The sequence below is a fragment of the Notolabrus celidotus genome, chromosome 9, assembly GCF_009762535.1.
Source record: "Notolabrus celidotus isolate fNotCel1 chromosome 9, fNotCel1.pri, whole genome shotgun sequence".
Taxonomy (NCBI): Eukaryota; Metazoa; Chordata; class Actinopteri; order Labriformes; family Labridae; genus Notolabrus; species Notolabrus celidotus.
The window spans coordinates 30,626,455-30,649,656 of record NC_048280.1 but is presented as its reverse complement, the minus strand read 5'-3'; the positions used below and the strand labels follow the sequence as shown (position 1 = coordinate 30,649,656).

At 39.6% G+C, this 23,202-nt stretch overlaps 1 protein-coding gene across 1 annotated transcript in view; it reads right to left on the bottom strand.

Moving 5' to 3' along the window:
* Nucleotides 1-14,925: 14,925 nt before the first annotated feature.
* Nucleotides 14,926-23,202, bottom strand: part of npffr1l2 (neuropeptide FF receptor 1 like 2) — a 28,629-nt gene continuing 20,352 nt past the window's right edge. Inside the window, exons 2-3 of the mRNA XM_034692365.1 lie at nucleotides 20,718-20,817; nucleotides 14,926-15,931 (exon numbers count right to left, since the gene is read on the bottom strand). Of these exons, the coding sequence (XP_034548256.1) occupies nucleotides 14,926-15,931; nucleotides 20,718-20,817 (1,106 nt within the window). The remainder of the gene's footprint in view (nucleotides 15,932-20,717; nucleotides 20,818-23,202) is intronic.

Sequence of the window (23,202 nt, the reverse complement as noted above, 5' to 3'; positions counted from 1 at the left end):
AAACGTATTACTATACAAGCAAGCCAGTGTCACAAAGTTTCTTCTACATCTACACATCATGGACGGTTGAGGTACGACATATCAACTTAGTTTTTTCAAGAAAGAAGGGTAAGTTGAAGTAAGCACAAACAGTCCCCACATCTTTAGACACTTTTGAAGCGGCAAGTCGTCATGATAACTTAAAGTTCAGGGAAGAGGAAAATAAAACAAAGAAGAATGAGCAGAAAAGGTCATAAAGGAAGTTATTTATAATGTGTAAATTCACTGTTTCGAAAAGCACTGTCTAAAAACAATGTATTTTTGTTGCTATAATGTTATGAGGGAAACACAAGGGGAACTAGAAGTGGATAGAGCTTCACTGACATGGCATAGCAGCACACTCCTCAAGATGAGGGAAATATATCTGTATTAAGCAGGCACACTGTTATGACTGAATGCAGCAAACTAATGTGCAGGGAGGCAGACATGAAAGGAGACAGTTCTATGGGGGGTTCGGTATGACATGTAGCACCATGGTAGGCCTAATTATTACTTTTCACCTCCCCCGGATTACGCTCTACTGGACTCATATAACTGTGCAGAAAAGCTTCTCCAAACTAGTCTGTGTGACTTTAAGTGATTGGTTGTCTCACTTTTTTAGTCATGCACAAAAAGCGCCCGACCAAAAGAAGTCCAAACTGTGAAAAATGTCATGACATTTTATTTCTTAACAAAATAAAAAATATGTTTTTCGTCTAAACCTGAAAGTATTTTGCATTCCTCCCTAGACTCAACAGACAAACTCTTCTATAAATGGTTGGTCTGTTGTACAAGTTATACTTCACACAAGGTTCTGCACTAGAATCGTTTTATCTTAGTCAACTGATCTGTTTCCTCTGCACAAGATGCATTTCAATCCTGACTTCCACATCTGCAGGGTGATCACACAAATCTTTCACAGCCAGTAACTGACCAAAACCCATCTCGTGTCTGCACTATAGGTCAGAACTGAAGCAATTACAGTGACCCCCCCTAATAGAGCTAGTTAAAGGGACAGTTTCAAAGCTTGCGAGTTTCCAGAAAGCCAAAGCAAAGTCAGACACAGATAACTCACATGAATCAAAAGTGTTTGGTATTGATTTGGAATCCAAGCATTGAACTTTGCTCATTACTCACAGACCTCAGAAGAGCACACACAGCTTTTAAGTATAGGTTATGCTTGCACAGTGTCAAGCCACCATATCTATACAGTTCATAAATAGCAGTAACGTACTTAAGATAAGTCTAAAATGTACAGTTGTAGTTTTGGTTCGATCTACCATCGGTCTCTATTTCAGTCTCATCTAGTAGCAATGTTCAGCTCAGTCTGCAGAGATGATGAGATATCAAACCTCTGCTGTGTGCATGTAGAAATGTGCCCAAGACCTGATCATTAACTGTATCTTAACAGCCTTCAAGTCAAACACCTATATGAAATCATTATCACCACCACCACCACCACCACCACCACCACCACCATCATCACCACCATCATCATCATCATCATCATCATCATCATCACCATCATCACCATCATCATCATCATATATGTAAGCCTCAAAAATCAATGATGTTGAAGTACAATTAAAACAAACCCCCAAAAACAATCACGCTCATAGAAAACTATCGGACACTGAGACAAAATGATCTGAGCTACTCGACTTGAATTGTCCAGGAGAAGCAAGAGTGCCAAATGATCAATACAACTCTACTGTGTCAATGCCAATGCCAATGCCAATGCCTAAACTCTGAACTGTCTGCCTCTGGACACCAGAGTATCGATCTCTCTAAGACTTACCTTTTCAATCTGGTTTTTAATTTTGAGTAATTTATTTTAAGCCCTGGACTGTATTATTTCAATAATTGTTTTAACAACATTTATTTATCTTATTTATTTAGTTATCTATGTATTTCTTGATTTATTTGATCTTTTTTCATCTTTAACTGATTTTTAATTTTGCTTTCTACTCTTACTTATTTTATTAACTTTCCTGTGTTTATTTTATTTCATTTCAAAGTATTTTTTATGATCACCATCTTCTTACTTGTTTCAGCCTTTTATTATCTTACCCATTTCTGTAGTTTTCTGTCTCTGTTCTTTTGTAAAGCACTTTGGGTTGCATGCTTGTAGGTATGAAAGGTGTTATATTGTAATAGAAAATTACTAGACAGCATGTTTCCCATCTCTGCTGTACATGTTTGTGTGCTAATGCATGTTTGGCCTTGAGTGCAGTTATGAAGTAGTAGAGCAGAAACCTTGAGCAGAACCAGACGAGACAAAGGAGCTCAGGGACTCAAGAAAGGTCTATGGCTAGTAACTGTAATGGAACACGAGAGTTGAGGGGGTGAGATAGAATCCCAGTTAGTCAGAGTGTCAGTTCCCCTGCCAGTCTAAGCCTATAGCAGCATAACTTAGAGCTGGTCCAAGCCTGAGCCAACTCTAACTATAAGCTTTATCAAAAAGGAAAGTTTGAAGCCGAATCTTAAAAGTATATATATATACTACTTTTAGAGGCTTATTTTACATTCTATCAGTCTATCATGTCAACTTCACTAAAGAAGTAGGAACGTCTCATTTCTCATAAAGTGAATGTGACAATCTCTCTCTGAGCCATTTCTTATTTTTTGTGTGTTGTATTTTTTATGCTAAATCCCTCCATCAATTCTCTGAACCAGTGTCACACAGAACTGAATCCTATCTCAGCAAACTAAGGGGAAGAGGCTGGACTCAGCTTGGGCTTAATATACTTTGAGGCTCATAAATATAAGCATTATAGCCGGCTGTGGAGTGCAGTCCTTGTTTTCAGCCTGAGCCATGTCAGAGTGAGTCCAAAGCTAATATTTGTACCACCAGGAAGCTTATCTTTCTTGTTCCCCATTTGTGTTTCGGATAAAAGTCCAGCTGACATTCAGATTATAAGCTTTGTCATCGGTGTTGCGAAGGACCTGTCTGACTCCTCCACTCGGCAGAAGTCATCTGAGGCTGCAGAGCTACCTTAATGTACCTCAACTGCCTCAGTATAGAATATAAGCATGAAGAACACCCAAAGCCTTTCAGTGTCTCATTTATTAGGCAACTATCAACACATTAAACATGAGCATATCTTTTCTTAAATTATGAACAGTGATTTACACATGAACAATTTATGTACACATCAAAAAAAAAAAAAAAAAAACAGATATGGAAACAAAGTTGAGTTCAAGAGAATCCCAGCATAGAAGACAGACGTTTTCTCCTGGTTTGTCACAATCATAGGTCACAATATACATTATTACCATGGCGGCCATCTTCTGGTGACATCGCAAGCTCAAATATAGTTTGTTATACTGCTGTGTCCAGGTCGAAAGTTGTGCAACCCTGGACAATCTGACAAACTGTGGTCATTTCACTCTCCTCGGGTAATGAGCAGCCTTAAGGACTTTGAATGGTGAAAGTCTTTAATTAGATTGGGCCATTCTTTCATGGAAAATACATATTTCACAACCTGTTAGCTCACATCAGCTAGCACACAGCCACTTCCTAGTTAACATTCACATTTTAATACCACATGGGAAAGGGGAGATGTTCAAGTACCCCTTATTACAGTGTGCAATTCAAGCAGAGCACATTCGGGGGAGCTCAACATTGGCACACTATTGTCTGACTCCAAAATTTGACTCCAATCACATTGAGTCCTAGACATGCATTACAGTATTAAACCATTTTGCATTGCTTGATTTTAAAAAATGAAATCAAAGTCCTGCCAATAAATAAAATATAAAATTACAGCATCTCTCACTTGGTTTTCACCTTCCAATGTGTCTGTGGCTCAACAAGAGAGCATGAGATCACTTGAAGATGGCTGCTGTTGTAATATAGTCTATGGTTTAAGCTCCTCAGCTCATACTGAAACCAAAAGTAACAGTGTCACCTGTCTGTAACAGCTGATGAAGTAAAACCTCTAAGGTTGAAATATAAATTTGTGCCTTAAAATTGTTTGATAACCTAAAAAGGAATGCCATCTTCATCAGCCACAGACGAGTATTAGTGCTAGGGGATGAGGAAATGAGATGAAGATTTTATTTCTATAGTATGACAGTTCTTATTATTATACCAGTGTGTTTCCTTTTACCTTGACATGTTTTGACTATAAACGCCCTGCTGTCTTCTTCAGAAAAGACACGTAGTGTTGTTGTGACACGTCTGTCAGCTGATTGATTTATAAGATTAACATATACGATTTTTTTTTTGTTCCGCACTTCAAGGAAAAAAAGTCGAAATGTTGAGAAGTTGCAAGAAAAAGTGTCAATTCAATCTCAAGAAAGTAGTTAAATTATTTTTTGAGAATAATGATGGTCAATTCTTTTTCTCTTTCAGTTCACATGTCATCAATATGTTGATGTTGTATATGCAGCTGTCCAGCGTTTTTAATCCAGCTTTCTATGCTCTTTTTACAGTCAGCAGGCAACAGCAGATGCTGAGTTGTGCACCACAGTGATGGCCATTGTTAAAGATGGCAACACACAATAATTGCTCACCAGATTAGCACATATCTCGGCCAGCTGCTCAGTTTACAAAAATGTGGTACAAATTTAGATTGGTCGAAAACAAGCGGCAACCTCCGGTCTCAAACGATAAAGCCCATGCGTAATGTGTTATAAACTGCAATACATCGAGAATCCGCTTGAGGCTGGCTGCAGAAACACCGGAAACCACAGACATGAATGGGGAAAAGATGATCTTTGCAGCATTAATAAACATGTTTACAGCCTGGTTCAAAAAATGGCTTGGCCCTACGAAGCTAATCTCTCTAATGGCACACACTGTACAAGGGGGGGAATTTTTTTCTAACGTGACGGTTCAGAAGATATTAAGATTACGAGCTTTTGCCCAAATAAGGACATGACTGACGTGACTCCCGGTCGGGAACACATAGCTGTTGGCTAGCAGGCTCACACTACGTCACACTCTGCCTGGTTGAGTTCCGCATTTCCAATATGGCTGCCGCCGTCGATTGGCTTCAAAACAGCTCTCAGGAACAGATGGGTGACGTCATGGATACTACGTCCATATTTTATACAGTCTATGGTCGAATCACAAGGCCAAAAAGAGAGACTGAATGAGGGCAAGTTTTGTTTGACCTGTTTGGTAATGATCTGTAATAGTCCAGATGGTATTTGTTGAGCTAGCATCTCAGGCTAGTCTAAATTTGGATGTTAGGCTGTGCAGATGACACGTTGCATTCTAAAATGTTTACCATGTGTTTTGATGATTTATTGGCTTTTTACTTACAAGTGAACCAACACAAAAAGCAGGAGAGAACAAGTGTTTACTCTAGAGTTTATAAGAGCGTCTTGACTCTGAAACAGTTTAATATCAAGGTGTGGCATGATCTCTTAGCAACAGTCCACTTTTTTCCTGAAAACTGTGTTTCAACTTTTTGTAATATTCTGACTTTTTCTGATATTTCATCACAGAAGCGTACTTCAACTTCATTCTCATATTATCTATTAAAAACTCAACATTTTGACTTTCATCTCATTGCGCATACTTAAAAAACAATTTCCTCCTCCATTCATTTTCTTCCCATCCCTGGCCCTGTAAACTCTGACTTGTGCAGCATTTATATTGCAGACATAATAGAGAAAGTAATCTTCTGGTGAAATTGGCTCTGTAATAACTTATGCATTTCCCTTTAATGAGGACTTCAGCATAGGTGGTAAAAACTGAATTGATTGTGACCTCAAACAAGACTGAATCTATATCAGAGCAGTGTGCACAGCTGGTTACTCAGACATGTGAACACTGTCCTTGCTTGTTCTTTCATAGACTTTGATTGAACACATTATCAAGGGACTCATCTCTCCATGTGCCACCCAGCACACCACAGACCTGAAACTTGGTGGGATATTTAAGAAATGTCTTCAACTGCTGGGATACTCTCCGATAATGAAGATGAGTTTTTCAAAATACAAGATTGCTCATTATTACTAACAACTAACAACAAGAAGATCAGACAGCGCTGGTTTGTTTGAGGTTAGAGCTGAGGAGATAAGGTTTTTTTTTTCCTCCAAACCTCAAACATGTATCTGAAAAGTGACAAACAATGTGAGATAAACATTCAGCAAACAATTAAAGGAATCATTGAACTCACTTTCAATAAACCTACATCAGCCAAATGTTCATAAAGAAACAAAATAACATTGAAACAAAACAACAACACTGACAGCGTAAAGGTTGTGTGCATGCCACAAACACAGAAGTCTGCAACATCTGTGAAGTGTCTCCTGATGTGTCATCTTCATCAATGTTTACACCTTAAGCACTTCTCTTTGAGCAGCATACATTCAATGGAGTTCAACAGCAATGACAGAATACAGCAAACATCATTTGCCCATGCAACTTGAGCTGGCATGCTTTAATTATCCAATGTACATTCAGAACACTTGAGAGAGCACATGAAAGCACTTAATCTCCTATCACCACTTATGACAGAAAGTTTGCAGACCTATGAAAGCAAGTTCACTTATTTATAACAGGCTTTAATTCACAACTCTGATTAGAATTGAAAGGAAAGGTTGAATTACAGTGAAAAACTTGTAAACATCGACAAGAACAAACGAACATATTCAACTTACACCACAACAGGTACTGTAGTTAGCAATAAAGATGGCACCAAAACACACCAAAGAAAAGTGCATTTCTTTGACACGAACATAAAGATGAACGCATATTTGATCCAGTCCTTGGTTGTAGCAGTTCTGGGTGACGTTCAGTGTTTAAATATAAAAACTGCACATTAATTCGATTGTGAAATAGCTTTGATGTTTGCCACTTGATCAGCTGTGAGCTATGAGTTTATCTTAAAGTCAGAATTTTCAATGAAAATTCTACTTTATTAACAAAGCAATATTTTGCCACAAGCAAAGATTTGAAGCGTAGAGATATTACAGCATGTCTAAACGATAAATCGTAACTATTTTAGTTTGCCTTTATGACACTTAAGAACATATTGTGTAACCTGCAGCTGTTGCAGGGGAACACATCAGAAAGTGGAATAAACACACAGACATCTCTGACAGAAGCTAAGTGTACCGCCTGTCACCAAAAGGCACTAGAAGACCTGAGGCTGCGCACTATTTTCATTTCCAGAGTGAATTATCTCAAAGTATCTTCAGTATTTAAAATGTATGTTATTTCGTAAACTATTTTTTCATTTAACATATAAATGTAATTTTTTTCTGCCTTACAATACCATTATAATAAAAACATAATCTCATAATCTCACACACACACACAAAAAGAATTGAATCAGATCTTCAAACACTTGACTACACACTGTTAAAACACGTTTGTGGTTGCAGGAGTGCTCTGCGTGTTTTTAAAGTTGCTCTGACAGAAGATGCAGAAATTTAAAACTCAGGAGGACAGAAACATTAGAATCCTGACTTTTGATCTCCTGAGTTTTTTTTTTCCTCTTCTTTTAAAGTGAAAAGAGTTATGATGTTTATTTCATAATCACTAAACTTCTTTGGAAACACAAGGACCACCTTCAACCTTAAGGCTGATTTATACTTCTGCGTTGAATCAACGGCGTACCCTACACCGGGGGTCCGCGTAGCTCCCGTACCTACGCCGAGGCCTACGCACGTAGCTGACGTGCACCTCCTCCAAAATGTAACTCCACGTAGAGCCGACGCGGACCGCAAGCCCTGTGATTGGTCCGCTTGGCGGCTTTGTCTTTCCCGCATTTACAGCACTTCCGGGATCCCGGACATCGGCCGCACATCGGCCGTGTATTTCATCTCCTCCTCTCTATTCTTCATGTAATCATGTCTGTATGATAAACAGCAACATGTATCAGCTGTAGATTAACATAACACGCTCTGAATCTCTGTGGAAAAGTAAACAGAGATCGTAACGGGACCGGAAGCAGGCAGCCGGCTATCAGAGAGACCGCACTGCCCTCAAGCGTTTCGGCGGAGAATTGCTGCGCGACACAGACACACCGATGCACAAGTATGTGGGGCTCATGTCCGCGTCAACCCCCAGCTAGGGTACGCCGTTGATTCAACGCAGAAGTATAAATCAGCCTTTAGGCCTACTAAAGCTTACACAACAATGATTAGTGTATCTACCCTGGAGCTAGCAAAAAAACATGAATTGTTTTGCTTCACATTCACATTTTTTTAAACACTAAAGTACTGAGACACATCAAAATGAAGGCCTATATGACTTGGATTGCAGGGCTTTGGCACCTGCTTTACTTGTGCAAATGGCATAAAAATCACAACATCTAACTCACAGAGCCGGTGTAAGGGGTTACCAAACTGCAAAACGGAGCTGCACAACAAACAGTATCTCAGTGCACTGGCGATGTTTGCCCATATTTAAATGAGCCAATATGCACTCATTAGGGGTGAAATTGGCCCATTTTTATGCAAATGAGTCACGTTAGAAACAAACACAAACACCAGCACTAGAGTAACATTTTGAGCTCAGGGTGAGAGCACACAGCGCAGATCTGTGCCGTGAGGCTGGAGATGCTGATGGCTCACCTCCACAACCAGAAAGAGAGCAAAAAGCACAGAGCAGAAGAACGTTATGTGTATGTTTGCAATACAAGACTATTATTAATACAGCACCACAGCATGCTTTGAGGAATAGACCTTGACACTGAGCTGACTGCTAAGTCGATACAATCCATTCTTGGTGAGTTCACTTCTTAGAGGACTGCTGTATTTATTTCATAGCGGATTTCAGCACTGTGTGTGGCGATGTTTGTCAGGCTGCAGTGACAGAGATGGATTTAATAACCACATCATAGGTTGCTACCTGAAAAACGAAAATGTTCCTGACACAGTATCATTGCAGATTGGTTTGAAGATGCACCCTACTTTCAAATGCAGAAAAGGTGTTCAGTTGTGTTGAGTAGAAAGAGCCCCAAATGCATGGTACTCAGTGAGTGGTCTGCATGTGGGAGGCTTGGAGATTGGATTGCTTAGCAGGAGGCCTGTTCTACAAAGTGAGATCAAATGGGCTTAGCTGGGTATCTTGTATTTATTATCACCATTTACTCGACCACTGTGACTTTAGATTAATATTCCCCATAATTTCTATAATGAAATTCAATATTACACGTCTCTCTCTGTTCTTGTATGTTGAATAATACATTTTTGCGTTGTTTCTTGTGCTTCTTATTCTGCCGTAGTTTTATGCGATTGATGACCATAAATGTTCATGAGCCTTAATCAAAAGTTATGTTCTGTTCACAACTTCAACTTATCATAGCAACACATTGCCACAGTTTGTGTCACACACACAGCTGGCTTGATGGAGGAACATGTTAACACTGGGTGTGACTTTTCCGGATTTGATAATCCAATAATCGCACTTGTTTCATCACTGATGTGTTTGGCTCAGTATAGGATGAGCTGGTTTCAAATATTTCAGAATGCAGCAGCAAGGATCCTGACAATGTTAAAAAAAGAGAGACCACATAATCCCATTTCTTGCCTCGCTACACTGGCTTCCGGTAATTTACAGAATTTATTTTAAAATCCTTCTGTTTGTTTATAAAGCACTTTATGGTTTGGCACCCTCTTACATCTCAGAACTCCTGTCTCTGTATCACTCTGTCAGAGCACTCAGATCATCACACCAAAACTTTCTGTCTGTCCGATCAGCGAGGACAAAGAGATATGGGGACAGGGCCTTCTCCATCTGTGCCCCAAAACTGTAGAATTCTCTTCTCCCCACCATCCGATTCTCCCCCTCAGTAGAGACTTTTAAAAGTCATCTCAAAACTCACTTTTATTCATTAGCTTTTAACTGCCACTAACCACATTGGCTCAGATACTCACTGCACTGTTCATTGTATTTCTTGTCATAACTGTTCTTATTATTACTGTTAATTTCATTTTTAATTATAGTGCTCTCTTACCACTCCTCTTTCCCTCCTTCTCCCTCTGTTTGTGTGATTTTTATTTTTCATTTTCTCTTTGTGTTCCTCATTTTCTGTTGTAAAGCACTTTGGATCAACTGTGTTGTGTGCAAAGTGCTATATAAATAAAGATGATTTGATTTGGTTTGATTTAGGGTGGATGAGATCTTAGCAGGCTGTTCTCTCATGATTTATGCATGTATGTCTTACCAGTGAGCTCAGCACTGTGAATGGTTTCCAGGGGGATTGTATATATATGTTCACAGTTAACTTCATAATTGGACTAACACATTTTGATCCCCCTCTGTGACTGTGAGCTCTTGGTTCCACCTCAGAAGCAGCTTTGTCTTGCTTTGTGGTAGATAAATGCAATATGACATGAGTATTTTCTGGCATAGCCTTGTCAGTCATTTATTTTGCAATACAGACTCTATTTACCACTGAATGTGAGTTTTTTTTTTATGTGCAGAGCCAACACTCATCTGATTTCTTGTTTATGTCTGTGTGTGTACACTGATGTAACTGAGGTAGCTAAGTGATATCTGAGTGTGAGTTATTGAACATCGTGTAACACAGGATGGCTTAACGGAATTTCTTCTTGTGGAATTGGAGGTAGATGTGTTATTGTTGAAAGGCACAGTTTCATGACTGGGTGCTTCAAAATTATTTAATTGAGTTATTTTTTTTTGTCATCATTTTGCAAGAAAATTAAATGTCAAATTTAAAATCGAAGGAAGTCACGTACAAAATGCAATTAAAGTCAGAATAATAAAAACGTTGCTGTGTTGAATATATCAGCTTAGAATACCTTGATGTGTATTTGTTGATAAGTCACCTTAGCAAACTGATTGTCAACATTTTAATAAGTTGATTTAGATTTTCTTTTAGTCCAATGATTTAACCACAGCTCATCAGAGACATCTAAACAAGGACTGAAGAATATACTGTAGTAGAAATAGACTTTCTAAAAGTACATGTTTAATCTGATTACACTTCTGAACCTGTTGCCGTTCCTTATTCATACAAAGAAGCACTGATCCAACTTTGTTAGTCTTGGTACTGATACAGATATGTGGAGTTCAACATCGACCAATCCAATCAATGCAACTCAAGCTGCAGATTCATACTGACACGTCCTCTACTCTATCAGCTGATCTCAACATCCTCTCATTTGGCAGTCTGTTTAAGCCGCAAGTTTTCCTGTGTCTGCCTCTGCTTTGCCAGTGCTACTGCTGCCCTGCTCAGTGCTGTATGCAAAGTTTCAAACCCACCTCCTCCCCAACGTCCACCTACAGGCTCCAAGGAGGATTAGTCCTATCTCTTTACTCCTCAAATTCTGCATACAAGTCTGCAAAGAGGTTCTGAGCCTATACGCCAAACACGATACTGTATGCTGTGATAATAAACTTTAGCCTAAAGTAATGAGTTGTTTGACTGAAATTCACCTATTCAAACTGAATCATTATTCAGTGATGAAATATTATAAATGTGCACCATCAGTTTGTTAAGGAAATCTTCCAAACTAGTAGGAAGAACAATTCAACTGTAAACCTCTAAATGGAGTTCTTCTTCAGACACCCTCTCCACTTTTAAGAGTGGGCTTAAAACTTTCCTTTTTGATAAAGCTTATAGTTAGAGCTGGATCAGGCTTGGACCAGCTTTTGATATGCTGCTATAGGCCTAGACTGCCAGGGGAACTGGCGCACCGACACACTGGGATCCTAGCTCACCCCCTTCCCCCCAACCCCCTCATCACTTACTTTAACTCTCCCTGTCCCATTAAAGTTACTAACCACAGACCTTTCCAGAGTCCCTGAGCTCCATTGTCTCGTAGATTCCTCTGAGCTGCCGTAGACGTCCTCCTGCTGTGGACGTTCTGGACTCCAGCTGATACGGACGTGCTGGACTCCAGCGGCAACAGCTTCTACTTCTCGTCTCATCACTATCACCTCTCTCTCTTACTCCCCTCTATCTGTCTTTCCAGACCCAACTTGGTCGAGGCATGATGGCTGTCTAGCATGAGTCTGGTTCTGCCTGAGGTTTCTGCCTGTTAAAAGGACGTTTTTCCTTGCTGCTGTAACTAGCTAAATACTGCGATGTGCAATGCTCATGATGGATTAAGGTGGGGTCAGACTGAGTCTTACCCTGTCTTGAAGTTGGGTCTCTGTTCATAATTTGACATAGAGTGGTCTAGACCTGCTCTGTTTGTAAAAGTGTCTTGAGATAATGTTTGTTGTGATTTGGCGCTATACAAATAAAGGTTGATTGATTGATTGATTGATTGATTGATTGATTGATTGATTGATTGATTGATTGATTGATTGATTGATTGATTGATTGATTGATTGATTATATGAGGATTTAAAATTCCTGTGTAAAATAAAACTGTATCAAATTAACTGACATGTACTTCATTCCATTAAAAATGTCCCTGGTGAATCATTTCCTTGAGGGCAGTCTGAAACGAGTCAGTGTTGTGTGAGCTGTCGAAAATCTTAGTTTGTAGCTTTGCACTGTGGTGTGTGACTTGTGTCCAACCAGTGTGCTGTTAGACCTTGGGGTAACAATGGGCAGATGTTAGCGCTTCAGATAAATGTGGTGAAGCTCATCCCTGAAAGACTTTTACCGCTGTTGGTAAGTGTTTGCACGCTTTTGTGTTGAGTCCAGACAAAGTGGTGTCAGAATAATATTTACGTGATGGTAAACTGCCATGTTTTCAACTTTTTAACCTCGTGTAAGGGTTTTTCAGCTGCTGTTGTTGTTTGATGCAACTCGTTGTATTCATGATGATTCTTGAAAATGTAACACATGTAACCGCAGCTTTACAATTACTGCAAGATGCTGCCAGAATTGTGGGCATAAGAAGCGTAAAATACATCCAAACGTCTGAGCCTCTGTTGTTAGCGCCTCCATGCTACACTAGCTCCCCACTTGCTGTCAAAATGCAAAGATTCACCAACATGCTGATGATGCACACATGCTTGCTGTAAACATAGAACATCATAGAACTGAGTTAAGTAGATTTGCTCAGTGACTTTCCTTAAAGGTGACATATCATGCAAAATCGACTTTTTAATGGTTCTCTACCTGAAATATGTTTCCCTGGCATGTCTACAAACACTCCGAAAATGAAAAAAATCCATTCTGCCCCTGTTCTGATTTCTCCACCTTTCTGTAAATGTTTGCTGAAACCAGCCGTTTCAGTTTTCAGTGTTTTTGTTACGTCACAACAATATCCGGTCTGTAACGGAGTCAGAGCTCGGAGCTTGTTCAGCCCATAGACTGTATAAAATACAACTTAACTCCTCCTCCGTTTTTCATTACCTGCACACATGTGTGCTAACAAGGAGCTTAGGAGGGAGGCATGCTAGTTGTAGGCTGTCTTAATAAACACAAAGGTTGGTTTTACTCCCCACGTCTGCAGATTTGAAGATCTAGTGGAGGATTTTTATTTATCATGGAAAAGTGCTAGAGCTAGGTAGCATAGCCACATAGCTACATGTCCGTAGCTGTGTACCAAGACACACGTCTACATACTGACATATAAAACAACAAGAAACACTAAATCTGTGACCAATCCTTCAGAAAGGTCCTGCCGCAGGCGCCTCTCCGTCAGGATCAGATTCTGGATCAGATTCAGAGGGTTGAAGTAACGCGGCCTGTGAGTAGAGTGTATATTCAGCTAACATGTAAACATTAGATCAACTTGCTGGAGAGCCGAGGGGATATCCACTTCCTGAGGGGGCGTGGTCAGAGAGAAAACAGACCGTTCTGAGCAGGGCTGAAGAAGAGGGTTTTTCAGGCATGCCAAAATCTGATTTCAAAGTGTTTTTTTGAGCATAAACTCTAAAGACATGTTTTGGGGACCTCTTAGACCAATATATATTGATGAAAAAAGCGTAATATGTCACCTTTAACTCAGCTCTCTATTAGTAATCACTTTCTTTGAGTTATTTTTACAGGTACAATGTGTAAAAATGGGAATATTTAGCAACATCCAGCTGTCAGATTCTAGATTAAAACACTCCCTTGCCCACACCACACGACAGTGAAGCGACGGTGGCCTTTGAGGTCAAGAAGCTGTTCTGATGTATGATAACTATGATCCCCCATACAATCAAAAACATCCAGGTGATGATAGAAATATATATATAAATGTTATATTCTATTTCTATCACGTAAGCCGCTGCCTGCTACTGCACCAGATATAAGTCTGAGATTAATAGCATGCTAGCAGCTTGACCTTTTGGATAAAACGTGGACACCATCTGGAGTGGTTTTCTGTAGCTCAAAGATTGGATTGGCTTTTTTGGAAATGCTGACTGTTAGTCAAATCAGCCATGCTCCATGTGAAAGATAGAGGAATTGTATTTCGGCTTTATTTTTAGCACTGAAGATTGCCTCTTGGATGTGCCCCATATGCAAATTGGCACCTTAAGTGCTAAAATTTATCTTTTTCAGGTCACAAAATATGATTAAAACACCTGAGTGGAGGTTTAGGGGAATTCCCTCGACTGATACAGCCAGTGTCCTTCTTCTTTCAGTGATACTAAATTATATACCTGGCTAAAAAATGTTCACATGGCTAAAATACCGTTCACTTCAATCTTGGTGCATAGCTAAGCTTCCATGTGGGTTCCCTGAAAAGCTCTTTATAACAGAGACCGTGCTAAATGTCATCTTCTCTAAGTGAACCCTACTTCATGTGTTTTGAATATTCCTTTCTTACTTCTGGACTTATAAGCAATCCGCGGCTTGTGCTTCTACGATTTTTATGTACATATTGTTGGTTGTCTTTAGAGTGATCGTGGTGAGTAGCCTGTTGGCGGAGCAGGAGCACTAGTGTTATTAATTATGCACCTTAAGGATGACATCTTGTCTAAGACTTGGCTTTCATTGTGTAAATAATTTAAACAGTAGTCATATTATCATCAAAATCACATGCTATGACTTAATTTAGCGCCTTTTTTAGTAATACTTTAGTTTAGTTATCCCATGCCTGATAAACGGCTCCTGAGCTAGCCCTGTCTGACTCCTCCACATTACTGTTCTTCTTATGCATATGTGACATTTCTAAACCTTGGTCTGAAAGACTTCTCCTCTCTGAATGGACCACCACGAACCCCACCCTGCCACCCCTGCCCTGTTCTGATGAGTTATTCAACTTGTTTTCGATATTAACTCGATTTCTAAGCCCCAAGACGAGGTGGTTGTGATTGCAATTTCCATCTCTGAAGTCAGCGCCTCCACACTGTGCTTGCACAGACCTTTCCTTCCTGCCCCACCTGCGCATCCTCCCCCACAGCTGCCCCTGGCGGGGGCTGCAAAAGGGCCATGACTTGCGCACAGCCTGAAAGCCCCTCTTAAAGTTCTCGTTGTAGTAGCCGTAGATGATGGGGTTGATGCTGGAGTTGGCGAAAGCCAGCCAATGGGCAAAGGGGAAAATGTAGCTTGTCAGAAGGTCCAGCTGGTCACTGTCCAAACCTGCATAGTCTGCCATTATCATCAGAGTCCAGAGTGGCAACCAGGACAGCATGAACAGGAAAGTCACCAGAATAAGCATCTTTATCACCTTGATCTTTTTCTGGGATATAACTGGATGACTACCTCTTCTTCCTTTAACATGGATCGAGACGTTAGCCATCTGCCGCTCTCTGTTTGAAACCACAGAGGAGCACAGTTTGACCCCGATGCCGACATACATCAGGGTGATGATGATGAGGGGCACCAGGTAGATGTGAGCAAACAGAACTGCAGTGTAGACCTTTCTCATCTTGGGGTCGGAAAAGTTTTCGTAGCAGTTGTACAGGGGTAACGTGTGGTTGAAGTCATTGTTGTGCACCATGTAGTTGAAAGGGACTGTATCCACAGTCAGTGCCATAGCAGCAGGACACATGATCGCCACTGCCAGCATCCAGATTAACACCAAGGCTGCCTTGGCAACAAGTGCTGTTGGCTTGGGTTTTAAAGGGTATACAATGCAGTGAAACCTGAAACAGAAAAAGAAAAGAAGAGTATGTTGACTTAGGATACTGTTACTACTTGAAGATTCATAAATAATTGAATTACAGTTGAACCAAACTAAATCATTAAGCATGATTTTTGGAACTCCCCAAAATTTAAGATTAAAATCGAAAGGTGAGACTTGTAATATCAAATGCAACAAGGTACATTACTGCAAAAGGTTGAATACACCAAATACCTTGGACTCTGGCTCAACTCTGAACTTTCATTTAAATATCAAATTGATCATATTGTTAAGAAAATGAACTTTGCATTGGTGCTCTGTATTGTTCAAGAAATTGCTTTACACGCACGGTCAGAAAACAAATTGCACAACAACTTATGCTCCAATCATGGACTATGTAGACTTTTATATCAGGTTGCATCCCACAAATGTACTACCTCTGATTGTAATTTATAACAGACTCTGCAGATTCATACTTGGCTGTCCATTCACAACCCATCACTGTATTATGTACGATGAGCTCGACTTACCCTCTCTCCCAATAAGAAGACAACAGCATTGGTTACAGTTCATTTATAAATGTATACACTTCGATTACCCTGGTTATTTAAAACAGTTCATGATCCCATTCTCTTCAAATTACCAACCCAGACACACAACACAGCTCTTTTTCTCTGTTCCTGCTGTCTCCAAGTCCACAGTTTAGAAAGCCTTCATGTTCAAAGCTCCCTCAGATTGGAACATACTACCTGCAAATATTCGGTCCATATCATACTTTCCTCTGTTTAAAAATGTCCTGTCATCCTATTACAGAACAAGCTGCACCTGTCCATAATAACATATTTAAACCCCTTCATGATACCAATTGATTCAATCATACATCCTATCTCTCTTACTACTGTGACTGTTGACCAGACCACTTTCTATTGACCACTTAATATAGACTGTTTTCATGAGTGGTTGATCCACTCTCCAGTGTGCACTGCTGTGAACAAGATCTTCTGATTTCCAAATGTCTGTGTGTCTATATGTGTGTATATATATGTGTGCATATATGTATATAGATACAATTTTTTCTCACTATGATCAATAAATCAAAAAAAAAAAAAGGAAAGATGTGAGAAGACATTGTTTCAAAATCATAGTTGCAGCTCTAAGACTTACTATGTGACAGACTGACCAGAGAACTGTTACAAGCATAAATTATCCTTCAAAAGTAAATGATGTTAATGTCTGTGACCTTTTGGCTTTTCTTAAAGGTCCTTTTGTATACAAACTACCTTACCAACTACCAGAGAGATTACCCATTAGAGATCTTCATGTTGCCCTGAGAGTCATGTGTATTAACCTATCCCATTTCTCAGCTTCTATAGAGCCATTATCAGGTCAAAGTTTAGTCAGTATGGTGGATTATGAAGCAAATCTGAGCTTTAGACAAGTTCCCAGTGGCAACTTGTAGCACTGAAACTTTTTGAGTGATCCTAATTCATGTAAGTTGATGTTGTTTTTTCAGACTGAGTTTTTATAAGTGACAGGTGAATGTTATATACAGGCTAAATGACAAACATGCTAACTTATTCATATTAAATAATGGACCCTATTTCCATTGCAGCCGTCCTCTTGTGGTGTCACACTCTGGGTGGGAAGCTTAAAAAATGTTATAATTACTTACCATTGCGTTCCAGGTATAAGGCTGGAGATATTGAGACTTAAAAGTAAACTAAAAACGAACCTACTCAGTTTGAATCTATTTAGCACTATTAATTGCATTTGATTTGAATATAAGGTGCTATATAAATAAAGCTTGATTGATTGATTGATTGATTGATTGATTGATTGAATTCTTATGAACCTCAACAAGCTAAAAATTTGAGGTATTGTTTGTAGCTCCTGATTGAGAAGCAACACAACTGAAGCAGAAGCTCAGGTGATGTAAAAATTGACACTAACATAAACGTTATAACAGGTGTGGCAGGCAGCACCTGTAGTTAGGTGAAGCTCTGCGCTGTTGGGATCCCCTTAAAATCCCTGCACTTAGCTCCAGGTGGTGAGTAGGGTGGCTGGTTGAGTAATTTTATGGTAAGACTAATGGTTTTAGGTAAATCTTAATGGCAGTATATTCTCTTTGCAAATATAGACCTGCTGGTGTTTTTGTCCCTCCTCACTTTGGTTGTTTTGTCTCCATACTGTTCCATTAGTTTTACATTTTGTCCCTAGTTATTTTCCTAGTTTGATATTCTTAACTAGTTTCCTTAGTTTTATCCTTATCTTCAATTATAGATTTAGTTTATTAACCAATTGGGTTTACTTGTTGTTTTCTTTTGTTATTTTATTGTTTTGTTTCTTTCAGAAGTTGAGCCCATTAGTTTGGGAGGCTAGGCACCCAGGGTGAGGGCCCTCCACCTGTTTCATGAGAGTTTGGCACTGGGTCACCATAGGCTGCACTGAATTGTAGTGAGGATTGTGGTGTGTGTGTGTGCTGTGCTGTGCTTCACCAAGGTGAGTATGTGGTAGCACCCCCTGCACTTTCCTTTGTGTAGTCTGCCTCCTTTCTGTCGGCCTCAGCTTATATTAAGCTGATCTTGTTTAGTTTAATTTGGTTGGGGGTTTATTGTAGTTTTTAATAATAATTTTAACTTTTGTAGAAGGCCTATTAAATATTGTAAAAAATAAAATACTCTTTAACCCTCATTATTTGTTTATTAATTGTATCCCTTTCTTTCTCCCCCATCAGGTAAATTAATTAAGTTGCCATTCTTTCTTTTGATTTAATAAACTTTTGAACATATTTGACACCCTGTCTCTGCCTTGTAGCTCAATGCTAACGTTAGCTGTGTTCTGATGTTGACTAATGGGATGTCAAGTATGTTTCTTTTCAAACTCTAAATATGGCCCGATCTCTCTCATGATTTTCACCACTCTATTGTCTTTGTGGCTGCTTTTCAGTCGGGGAGATGCGTCCACAAATTTTCAGATTATCACAGACTATATGACCTTTGACCTGGAACAAACAGTAAGACAAGATAACAGTATCAGAGCCTCTCACACTGAGCATAATATCACAAGCATAGACTGTATAATTAATGGCCGTAGTATCTGTGATGTCGCCCATCTGTTCTTGAGCGCTGTTTTGAAGCCAATCTGCGGCGGCAGCCATATTGGATATGTTTAACTCAACCTAACTGCTGTCGAGCTAGTGGCGTAAAGAGGTGAGCTTTGAGCCTCTTCCCCAACAGCTACAGTGTTCCCGCCTGTCAATCAAGTCAGCTGTTAGTTAAGTTTTATTCACACACATCATTACAAATATACACCTATATATATATATATATACAGTAAACATTTCACAATGGTTGGATGTGTGGAAAGGGGTGACCCCAAGGAAGCTATTCAAGGCTTTTATTAGGGGGCAATTTCCCACAAATAAAGTGGCAACAGACAAGATACAACAACAACATACTAACAGACATATAACAAACACACAATAGACAATCCCAATATTGTGGTGACATACATAAATTAGTGGGTGCACTGATGTGATCAGTACATTAATCATAAATTGCCAGAAGTTGTAATTTTAGCTTTTCTTGAAGATGGAGATGGAATGTGACATTTTTAACCCATTGTCAAGCTCATTCCGTATCTGTGGCCCTCTGCATACAATGCTAAAGCTGGTACATTTTAACCTTTGTTTCTTCCCAGTGATTAGGTTTTTATTCATAGTGGCATGTGTGTGCATAGATAGGTAGATTGGAATGAGCTCACACAATTTTATGGTTCAATTTGTGGACTTTTGGTACATTACACAGGCATTCTGGAGGTAATTGTACTCTGTAAGCCTCAGGAGACTATAACGCCTGAAAAGTATGCTGGCAGGAGAAGTGTAATCAGACCATGATATGGCACGTATGACTCTTTTAGGGAGTCTCAATTTTGTTTAAGTGGGTTGGAAATGTGTTACACCATATGACATACCAGTGATGTAGATGAGGCTCAAATAAAGTTTTGTATAGGGTGAGTAGTGCTGAGAGGGGAAGAAAATGTCTCAACTTAAAAAACAGAGCAGCATATTTCAATAGTTTTTTTTATAAGCTCTTCAATATGAAATTTGAAATTAAGAGATTCATCAATGATGATCCCTAGAAATTTGTAGTGCTGACTCTTAGAATATTCTGTCCGTTTATTTTGGGACAGATCTGCTTAACATTAGCTTTTTAAGAGGAACGAAAGACAATGTCATTTGTTTTGATGATATTCGAAGAAAGTTTGTTGCACCTGAGCCAGTTATTTATTTCCACAAGCTCATTATTTATGTTTTGCTCTTGTTCAGCTGGATTCTTATGGGAAAAAAACAGGTTTGTGTCATCAGCAAATAATATTTTATGTGGTACAGATGAGGAGTTAACAAAGTAATTTATGTACAAAATAAAGAGAAGGGGCCCTAAAATGGAACCCTGTGGAACCCCATGTACTTCTCATTATGGAAAACTTGTAATCTTAATATGGACTGAAGTTTTTAACACTTCCGCATTGGCTTCAATTCTTACAAACAGAGGTTGCCGCTTGGTCACAAGAAGATGTATGGATATATGCTCAATCCAACAAAAGGATAGGAGCACACTGATGTTAGAACTAGACAGCTGTACCTAAACACATCTTCATAGAGTTTCTAAGCAAGGTTGACTCTTGTCTTTAAAAAAAAAATACCAGAAGGTAAGAGTCTTATATTGTGGGCCGAGTAATAGTGTGTCCATGCAATAGTAACAGCTCATGTAGAAGTGATTTAACACTCAAACCAAAGAGTAACTCACCTTTCAATAGCAATTGCCACCAGGGTGAAAACTGATGTAGAGACAAACACTCCCTGCACAAAGCCACTCATTTTGCACACGGTGTTGGAAAAGGGCCAACCTGTTGAAGAAAGGACAGAGTGTTACTTAATTTCATAGCTTGACCTCAGTAAAAATAAAATGGCAAAACTGATGCGGTCTCTGACTTTGAGAAACCCTTGACAGAAGTTTAAAGTGGACACAACATGACTGGTTACCAGAATGTTAAGTGGCAAGAGGAAGTTTCAAGTTGTCTGCAGACATTATAAATCTCGCACTTCAATTTTGGACATGGATACAGATGAGTTTTCCATAATTAGAGTGAAATTTAGATTAGGGATTGCAGAACTCAAGCTCATTTCTTTAACCATTGCTCCCTTTCAGAGGCTGCTCCATTTTGTTGCTCAAGTGCATGATGTTACACCATTGTCATCCTTTACTGATGCCCTTTTCTGTTAAGCTCATAGTGTGGGTGAAGCTGGTTCTGAGTAAGGTCAGTGTCAGGCGTAGTTGGTCAGGCTAAACAACACATTACTCAAAATAATGAATGCAGGCGCATTATCAACATGAAGTGTAAGCTGCACTGCAAACTCAACTCTATTATGAGTGTATAGCTTCCAGCCGAACAATAGTTATAACTTAGTGAAAGATCACTCGACTCTGCAGGCCAGGATAAGTGTCAGATGACGCCGGGGCTCTGCTACGTGACGTCTGTGCTACAGTGTGTGGAAATTTTTCCCTGTCTGCATGTTTATTTGTTATTCTGAGCCTCTTGTTGGCTCTTTCTTAATTGACAGCCTCAATTTCGGTGCACTGTTAATCCATTTTTGGTAGATTGCAGATTTGCCTGGGTGTCAGAATAAGGCTACATCAAGTTAAGCTCAGGCTAAAAAAAAAACATAAACTCATACCAAGTGTTTTTGTCAGGCCTGTTACAGTTGGCTTTAAAACTAGATTATTTTTGTGAGTCCAAGTTTGATCTACACAATATTTAATTCCTGCTTTCAGCACCTCATTATGTCACATGTTCTTTATGTGTCATTGAATTGAAAGGGAAACCCACACAAAGGAATGCCAATCAATGTCACAAATGTTAATTTTTTCTTGTGTTTCTGAAATATTTATTTTTACATTTCATGTATTGTACATTCAATGTTTTGTGCGTATTGAAATGCTATGTATCAAAATTTCTGGAGCAGGTTCACACCTCATCCACGCCCCTTCCGGCTCTCTTATAAATTCAAACCTATCCTGTCACGACTTGGGTAAACTAAAAGGAGGACCCAAGTGCAGATTTTAAAATTAATATGATTAAATAACAAAAACTGAGATGAACAAACTAAAACTTCAACAAATCTACACAAAAAAACAAACAAGAGGACTAAGAACACAGGAACGCAGAACACAGGAAAGACATACAAAGGGAAGACAAACACATGGAAGATGAACAATGATCCATAAAGGGACAGGGGAAACAGGAACTAATTACACAGAGAAATCAACACAGGTGTGGAACACAGGACACAGGTGAAACTAATGTGGGTAATCACAAAAGGAGGGAAACACACAAAGGCATGATGTAAAACTAAACTGGAGACACAGGAATTCAGATCTACAAAATAAAACAGTAAACACAAGACTAGACTAAGAAAACACAACAAGAGACATGGATTACTAAACACACAAAGGAGACAAATGATAACTAATAAAGAGTAAACATGGAGAGGAACCAAGGCATGAAACACAAAGAAAAAACTAAACTAATCAAACCATGACATATCCCTCTCCTCCTCTTCTTTCTCAGATTCAGCACTCTGCCCTCCCCCCTTTTCTTCCTGTCTTTCTTTCCACATAGGACTCTTAAGGCCAAATTACACCAGCTCCAACCCCCACTGGATTCGCTCCGTTGCGTTGCGGCTGCGTCTCTGATCCGGCAGGTCGGAACGCAACAAATCAGATCTGCAAGACTTCTATTTCTGCCGGATGCCGGAGCACGTTGCATCAATCAGCACAGAACAGGTGGAGCGGGACCTGAAGTCAGGCCACAAAACAATTCATTTCAGAATAGAACACTCTTTGCTATTCTTAGATCGTTTTTAACTTAACTATGACAACAAAATTTCATTTAGAGTGGAGGCAGGCCTGGAGTCAACAGGTCTGAGGTTGTCAGAGGCTGAAAAAGACAACATGGATGAAGAGAGGAGGAGGAGGAGAATCCTTGATTCAGTAAATACTGGGGGAAAACCTTGGTCACATGACTCCAGCTGTCCGGCGGTCCTGCTCCATGCTGCGTTCTGAAAATGCAACTGGTGGGGGTTGATGGACGAGAGAGCATGGAGCCGGACCGCAGCGGATCAGAGACGGAGCGGACACGGATTTGGTGGAAGTCCGGTGTCAAGGGACTTCTCTCTCCTTCCCCTATCCTCTCCATACAGGAACAGGGGTTGCTGAACCAGAGGCGCGTTGA